The 8,647-nt window shown below is 37.1% G+C and overlaps 1 protein-coding gene across 1 annotated transcript; it reads right to left on the reverse strand.

Annotated features, from left to right (window-relative positions):
- Positions 1–2,569: 2,569 nt before the first annotated feature.
- LOC145787604 (uncharacterized) lies at positions 2,570–8,036 on the reverse strand. Its single transcript, XM_082599375.1, has 5 exons — positions 7,914–8,036; positions 7,066–7,211; positions 5,424–5,505; positions 4,983–5,071; positions 2,570–3,542 (listed from the first exon to the last, which is right to left on the reverse strand). Exons 1-5 carry the CDS (start codon positions 7,981–7,983, stop codon positions 3,471–3,473), a joined length of 459 nt encoding a protein of 152 aa, XP_082455501.1. The 5' UTR covers positions 7,984–8,036; the 3' UTR covers positions 2,570–3,470.
- Between the last annotated feature and the right edge of the window lie 611 nt (positions 8,037–8,647).

Genomic DNA, 8,647 nt, shown 5'->3' on the forward strand with positions numbered 1-8,647 from the left:
GAATACGTCATAAAGGCCAGCAATAACAAAAGCCACGTTACCAATCTGATGTATTGAGCAAACTGTCTGCTGTTTTGATGTTAAAATGTGCTGTTTTGATGTAAACACGCCCACAATGGTGGTCAGACCGCAATGGGGCAAAATTTTATTGAAAATCGTTTTATGGTAGCATGTTAAACACAAAGAACGTGGAAAATCGCCAAGTCAGGTTTTTCCTTTAGTACCCCTTTAACAATTATATTAGTTTTCACGTAGCCCAAAGGGCTTTTTATAGCTATTCAATGAGTAGCCTACTTTGGCTACGATAAAAATGAATTTTTCCATTACTTTCACATTAAAACGGTTTGAATAGGTCACTGAACTTCTAGAAAGATTGTACTTGATAAATTGAGTACCGGTACGGTAGCTTACAAAAGTTGACGGTGAGATGGCGCAGCGGATAAAGCGTTGGCTTTCCAATGATGCAAACCTGGTTCGACTCCCGGCCAAGCTGGTTGTTGAAAACACCGCTCACCTCTATCTTAGGTGTAATAAATCGGGTGTGCATAATTGCTGGAAAAGGAACAGGCCCGCCTACTCTTCTTAGAACCATGAAAGCCTTATCTTCGCATACCCGACATTTGAATCAATACGTAGGCACTGCTGTCAGTGGCACCAAAGTTTTCTTAGACGTTAGCCAAAAAACAGCTCTATTTCAAGAAAATTAGCCTATTTCACAATCATCAAGCACCGAAATAAATATGTATTACCCGAGTAGCCTAATCGAAACAAGTCAAACGATTGCTAAAACAACAGTCCTCAAATTGCAGGTAACAAAGATATTCTAAATGACAAAATTCTGGAACCGTTTCGCTTTTCAGTTACGAATGGTGGCCACGTCTGTAAAATATTCTGTAAGCGAAAATTCGTACGAAACTTTCTTCCAACAATGAATCATATTCCAGTTAGCAAATTAATGCTTTTTTACATTGATACGTTTGTAGACGTTGAATAAATGAAATACCTAAAAAAATTCCAAAAAAAATTTCGTTTTATATTAACAAAAACCAGTGTTCTAACAACTTCAAAACAGTTATAATGATACAAACATTCCTGTTTATAAACAATGAAAAAAATCTTCTTCCATGTTAAAATTCTTAAGATGTTCGTCATCGTCGTGTGAGCCTCTGGGCTAAAGATTCATCTTTTTACCACCCTATGTAAGTGATACTTCTCGGGCCACCAAGAAGCTATTGAAGAGTCTTTGATCTTGTCATCCAACAAGCGCAGACCTTCTTTTTCGTATGGTGGACGGGAAATGGTAGCTACAGTCATTTTCAATGAAGCGTTAAAAATTGAACACAGTCCGCAGCAGTGTTTAAATTGTGACTAGCATTAAAACATAAGACACGCCCAAAACCATAAAGTAAGAGCTTTGTTCTTAAGTAAAATTTAATTCTAAAGCAAATTTTATGAAAATATTGCCATAATTGGACGATCTTCTTAGAAGGCATAAAAGGAGCGTTGTTGGAGCGCAAAATACGAGCACAGGGGGTAACCAATGCAAAAATTATAACTCCAAATGTATATGCGTAATCCAATTAGTAGCCTAGTTTTGTTTTCGTAAAACAAGTGTAAACATTTATGGGTTCTAGAAGGAGCTTCCATTGGAAGAAAATCACTGAGGATTTCGAATAAAATAACAATAAACCAGTGATCAAAACATTTCTGGAAAGTGAAAACCTTGTGACAACATTTTAGCCTATTTAGGTAATTTACCACAGTTTTTTGACTTTAGGCTTATAGCCTATGCTACTGCTTGTCACGTTTTGCAAATGCAATGATTGGCTCCCAAAAAGTAGTTTCTCCACTTCGATAATAAAAAGAGAACAAAAAGTTTGAGGTTAATTTTCAGAATAAAACAGATAAATGACAATGAATAGAAAAATGCAACTTGTCAGAAGAGTTCAAATATCGCCAATGTTTTGTATTTCAGACGTGGAATCGTTCGTTAGTAAAATTAGCGACTATCCACAAAATATTCCAATAGGAGCAAATATTTAACAATTTTTAGAGAGTTAACAGAAAACACAAATTGGAGTGATTGAATGTTTATTGTTTACAGTATACCTATATACCTTTACGTCCATACAACACAACCATAGTTGAATCAACACTTGATAACAGTAATTTGTCGGAAAAATTACCATTATTTTGGGATAACGGTGATTTCTTGGTGCAGCGGACTTCGAAAATTGCCTACCAAACTCTACTACTACAATGGATTGAGAAATATAGAAGCGTAGGTCTTCTCTTGTGTGAGGAAATGCGTACAACACTTGATTCATCCAGAAGCCAAAACAAAAATAGTGCTTCGATTATCATTATGTTTCAATTCGCAATATTTGGGAAACGATTTTCGTGAATGCATTTAAGAAAAGATGCATAACAATTAACTCACATGTTATCGACTGATTCTTCTGCTGCAAAATAAACGTTTGTTCCAAAGAAGGTTCTAATATAATTACCATTGCAAGTATAGCTTGATAGGCGTGTGAGTGGGTTCACAATCACCACTTTGTACAATGTCTTGGCACACAAACATATTTTATTAACTGAAATAACAAGCAGCAAAGAAACAATTCATTTTCATTGTGTCACTTTATGGATAATAACGACTTGTTGAAAATGCAAACAAAATAATAAAATCTTTGTAGCCTACAAAAAATGAAAATTTAAACGATTGTTGAAAACGGTAGTAGCCTACGACAGTTTACTTCAAGACAATTGATCGAACGAGACAATTCTCCTAATTCAAAATCCACAAATCTTTAAACATCCTAAAAATCTCAAGCCCTGTCGTTCTATGAATTTGCGTTATAATGAGCCGTTGTTTTAATCGTTCGACCAACTGTCAGGTCAAAGTTAGAACATCAGCGAAAAACTCACTTTTGGAAGGTCTCGTTTTGTATTGAGAAAACAAGCCGGTTTCATAATTTACTGGTAAAAATATCATAACAACTTAAAACAAAGATCTATGCACAAAAACTTTTCATCTTACTGATAGCTTCCCAGACAGCAAAATCCGTCATTTTTACATTGATTCAGTAGAATGACTGATTTTCCTGTCTGAATTAACCCTTTGAGGACCATTAATTTTCCCCCAAAAATACTTATGTAGAATTTGTTTGTTTACACTTCATATGTCATATAAACAACACCTACGCAAAAAAAATTAAAAAAGGATGTCTATCCTAAAGTTAAGCATAGATATCCAATACTACGTTAGGGTATCAGCAAGGGCAATTTTTTAAAGTCAACTGGGGGGGTAATTGGCCTAATTTCATGGGACATATATGTCTCAGCGGTCCTCAAAGTTAAAACAATCACAGTGAAATGTAGTCCCATTGCCAATACTTTCCATCATCGCTTTGTACCAGGGATAAAATAGAAAGATTTTTCAAATTGAGTAAAGGATTCTCCTCCTCATGTCAGGATGGGACACGATCCACTTCTTTTTTACTTGCATCTTCTTCACGCACAATTTTCTGTATACCTTCAATCTGGAAACAAAAGGAAGTGAAAACAAATGTAGCAAGATCACAAGAGCTTTCTTTTAGTAACAAGTGAGCATGAAGCTCGGTGCCCTCACTCTGCAACAGCAAGAAAATCACAGAGAGGTGACCAAGTCGTCTAAGCTGAATACCATTGTTCTTCATTGTGCAGTTGTATACTTTTCGTGACGCTTTGGTTGAGAAAACTTAGTTTTTGCAACTGGCTCATTTGAGATGAAGATGAAGGGTCATTGGATTTTGCAACTTCTTCACGAAAAACTTATAACGATCTTTTGAAAACGATAATAGAAACTCCCTCTTGAAATAAAAGAGTTCAAGACATGAAGCTTAATTTGCGAAAAATCGATACGACCCAAATCACCACAACATCACAAATAGATCTGATGACTTCGACGTTACGTGGTACGATCGTCAACAACCTACATCATAAGCTCCTCATTCCATCGATTTAGATTGAATAATCCTTCACTTAGATAAGAAAATATTAACGTTAAAGGTTAAAAAATTAGTTTACAATAAAAACTTAGATAAACTTAGCTAAAATTGTTGGTGCTTGCAACTATTAAATTTATTAAAAATTGAACAAGTAGAGTTAGTGCTGAGGCCAGTAACTAAAATGTGAATAAACACCGTTAAACATTAACTTTGAGATGACTTCATGGTGCCCGTCTCCTACATATGGCTGCTGTAGCTGCCACAACTACGCTGCTGCTGCTGCTGCAGTAACTCTAACCGAAGGAAGTTGAAAAAATGGCCAAGCAAAACCGGTGTGTAGTTTCACCAGCAAGAAATATTAGAGTACTGCAGCCTATTGAGACCAAGGCATTTCAGGTCCCTGAAATAATTTAGCAAAACTCAAGTTTGAGAACTGTGATTCTAGTTCTCTTGTGAATTGTGATTGAAGTGCTGTGATGCCAAAAAATATGAGACTGATGCATAGAAGAATCATGAAACATTAAACACGGTGCATGAATTCGGCCAACCGGCTACAACGTTATTGACCACAATGACCAGCAATGACCACATCACAAGGCAGGAAATCAGTCTTCTTTTTATAAAGCGTCCGTAGACGTTGAATCAATGTTAAAAAGGGACTGGTTAACTGGTTTGATGTATGAGATTAATCGCAACACCAAACTACGAAAATGCATCAGGTAAAACCAGTAAAGTAACCAAAATGAAGGAAAAATACTGTAGTCTAATCATGCATTCTACGCAGGTTCACTAAACCGTTTATGCAGTTACCGTTGCATAAATTATGGATCAACCAACATAAATCTATCTTAGGAAGAAGTTTAAAGTTAGCAAAATCTTTTTACATTGATTCAATGTTTCTACCCGTACAATCAATGTAAAAAAGACGGATTTTGTCAGCTGGGTTATATATATTAACGACTTATCGCAATTGATTGTCAACTTTTAACTTACCTGAGCTTGAAACCGGCTGTGTTGTTGTTTCAAGCTGTCAAGTTGTTGATGTAAACTTTCTTTTTCCCTTGTCAACTGCTTGTTTCTTTCTATAAATGAAAAAGCCTTTAGTTATTAATTCTCGTAAACTAAAAAGTGTATTGGTATGATGCAACCAGTTTCCAATATTCGGCAATGCAACCTTGCGCCCTGTTTGTTTTTAAAAAAATTCTGAATGCCTTTTAATCTCATAACAAAACTGTGTTTTCAGAGTCTAAACTCAAAGGATTCAATAGACTAATCAATAATCACGGGGCCATTCTATTCCCAGACAGAAAAATTCTGGCACCCATCATATCAATTGGTATGGAAGACGCGTCACTTGACTTTGTGATATTAATGTTTTTAGAAGAACAAACAAATATTCATCAAGGAGTATATAAGCATCAAACCTAAACAAACCTTGCAGTGTTTTTACATCTGTTATGTCTGCATCTGCATCCTCTATGGCTTTCCCATCCAACGTCTGGTCAGAGTTTTCTATCTGAAACCAACAGTTGCTATCAACATCCAAAGTCCAGCAAAAATTAAAATTTTATTCTCTACTTCGTTATATCCTACTTGTGGAACGGAGCCGTCTTTCTGACAGTCAGCAATGATGCGTGTCTTAGAACAGGCTTTATTTCAGTCAGTTTTATTCAGGAGTCCCAAGATTTTTTTACATTATCAAGGGGCTGAATCATTAGGAGAACGATAAAGTTGCTGAAAATACTTTACAAATTTCATAAGGGATGCTCGGTTATCAATACAAGAGTGGAATGAAGCTGGAACAAGGAAGATGCAAGAGTGATGCAATTGATAGAGAAGACGTAAAGTGCGTACCGTCGTGTGGTGTTGAAACCTAAAGCCTAAAGAGTTTCGTTATCTTGGAGATTTGCTGGGAGATGGTGGTGGTTAAATGCCCGATTCAAACTCAAGCGGCACTGGTTCAGCTCTCGGAGTGTACGCTTGAGCAATGCATTCCAGGATTGCTCTCCATTTATCAACTAGTGGATGGAATAGCTCACGGACAACAATAATTCAACAACTAGCTGTGGAAACTTAACTCTGTCAATTTCGGTAACCGGCCCTGCGTCAGTGGTTCAAAACCTCCACAAGCAAGCGAAACTGCCAGAAACAACTTATCAAAGGCATTGTCAGTCCGAGGATAAAGACTCAAAACCAAACATTTAGGTCCACTTTGCTGTAAATTGGTACCTTACAGATTAAAAAAGTCTATTTATGTCGAGTGTGAGAACCTTTTTGTGTTATAGGGCTAAATGCTGGCAATAAAAAAGAATGAAGTTGAGCGACGGCACAGAAGACGAAAACGGAAACGATTTGGATAGCAGTAGCAGTTTCGTATAGCATTTTCACAGGTGAAGCTCTTTGTCCTTACGCCAGCTTTTAAATGCATTTCCGCATTAGTAAACTGTGTTGTAACCATCAGGTAGTGCAGTCCATGAACAGTCTAAAATCAAATGATGAACTGTTTGCCAGCTCTTTCCGCAACTTGGACAAATTGGTGGGCCCTTCGATGAAGAGTGGTAGCGTTCGGGTATGACATAATAAGAGTCTATTGTGGCTGACGACATGCTACTGTAATCCTCCACAACCTGGGTCAACACATTGTCGTCTTGGGGAACCTTGTGAGCCCCGAAAAATCTGTCAGACAAGCAAGGTCATGGAACCTCCATACTTGGTTTGACTACAGATGGGTTGCCAGACCTGGCCAAAGCTTGTATAATTTGGACAACCTGCGGCAAAACTTTTCATAACAAATCACGGTTAATATGTTGAGTGGACTTTAGGATTGCGATTGGTGGGACACCTTGACAAATCGGTGAGGAATATGTGGTCAGAAAGGATTGAAAAGGAGTAGAGGATGAAAGAGTAAGAGGGGGAACGTGCCGTGAAATAGTAAAACACACGAACAGACGATATTTGATTACTACTCCTTTCTTTCCTTCAGCCCCTTTCTTGCTAGAAAATAAAATTATATGAATGCATAGGTTTTTACGCAGACCAAACCTGTGTGGCGGCCTTTGGCATAGAGTTGTTATACCTCTTTCAACTTTTTCTTCCAAGCTTGCTGAAGGTCTTCTTTTTGAGCTGATAATTTTCTATTGCATTCGTCTTGTAACTGTTCGATGCGGAGTTCCATGTGATGTACAGAAAAGGCCACCCCTTGGTCATGGAGCTTGAGAATCCCTAAGTGAAGCAACATTGTGAAAATTTTCACAAGGAAGGCATGGTAGTACTCTCTCGAACATGTGAACATGCACAGCTACAAAATGTGTGTTGCCTTGGAGTTAGCCAACCATCAAAGTTTGTTGCAATGCAAAAGAAAATGTGATTGACAGTTTCGCAACTTCTAATAAAAATTTGAAAAACTTCATAACAGCAAAATGCCAAGGAAGCTCACACGTTCCATTAAGTAGCGCTTGTTCATACATAGATTTTTAAGAAATTTATTTTTGGTGTGTCATAAAACCAAAACAAATTTTTGAGTGCGTCCCAAGGAAAAAGTTTGAGAAACATTGATGTAAAAGACACAAGCTAAAATGAAGCTAATGTTGTAATTCGTGCAAGAGCTTGATCTTCGGTTGAAATAACGTATTTGGTGCAAAACAAGCAACTAAAAGGGGGTAAGTTTCAATATCAAGTCTTTCATGGTATAATTCTCCCCGATGCCAGCTACTTCAGCTGTTTTGAATTCCATCAAAGATTAGTTAGACGCCACAATGAATTTGAGTTGGTAAAATATAGTTTAGTTAAGTAAAACACACCTTGCGCACAAAATTATAAAATCTTTGACAAATTACAAGCATTTTTGAAGAGGTTGCATTGAGGACTAATTTATCAAGCCATTTTCTTGAAAATTAAATAATTATGTTAACACCAAATACCTACAGTTGACGACTGTTCCAATAGTTGCTACTGACATCAACAGAACAACGATTTTCTGAGACGTAGACAGCATTGCACAGATCGTACTTTTTATTGTAGTTTTTAATTTTTTAAATAAATATATTTTATTCTAAAGCAAAAACAATTACCATATGTCAGAAACATAGGCGCCGGGTTTTGAAAATCACCGGGGGGGGCAAACTTTCTAGCTGACTGATTGCTTACATTCAAAATGCTGATGTTTGTTTGTCAGCATTGATGTTTGTTTGCGTCTATATGCCATTGTATATCGCCAAGCTTTATAATGTAGGCTCAGGCCTCAAAATTCACGGCGGACATCGGACATGTCCGCCGTCACAGCATGTGATGTCCGCGGGAAGTACCATCTAGATCTGTCATATTTGTCCGACGAGAAATAACACAAGAAATAGCGATACAAATCGTCATTGCATAGCACGAACAATTGTTGCGAGAATATAATTTCGCGCGCATTCTAGCGCGCATCTAGAAAATGTGATTACTGTATCCCTTAGCTTCCATTCAAGGAGTAAAACTTTCGATTTTTACATTGCTTCAACGATTCATGACATTGAATCAGCGTAACAAGTATGAATTCTTCGCTAAGAATCGATAGGAGTACAGGTACTTCTACAGTACACTAATCACGTGCAATTTAGTTCAAGTTTTACGTCACAATGTCTGGCATTGATCTCCGAGTTATAATGATACGGCAAGGT

The sequence above is a fragment of the Aplidium turbinatum genome, chromosome 18 (assembly GCF_918807975.1).
Source record: "Aplidium turbinatum chromosome 18, kaAplTurb1.1, whole genome shotgun sequence".
NCBI lineage: Eukaryota > Metazoa > Chordata > Ascidiacea > Aplousobranchia > Polyclinidae > Aplidium > Aplidium turbinatum.

Excerpts from the sequence above, each read along its gene's own strand:
- LOC145787604 (XM_082599375.1), bottom strand. The coding sequence starts at position 7,983 with ATGCTGTCTACGTCTCAGAAAATCGTTGTTCTGTTGATGTCAGTAGCA. Across the intron at positions 5,506-7,065 it reads GGAAGAAAAAGTTGAAAGAG|ATAGAAAACTCTGACCAGAC; the intron begins GTATAACAACTC and ends TGTTGGTTTCAG. Across the intron at positions 5,072-5,423 it reads AGATGTAAAAACACTGCAAG|AAAGAAACAAGCAGTTGACA; the intron begins GTTTGTTTAGGT and ends TTTCATTTATAG.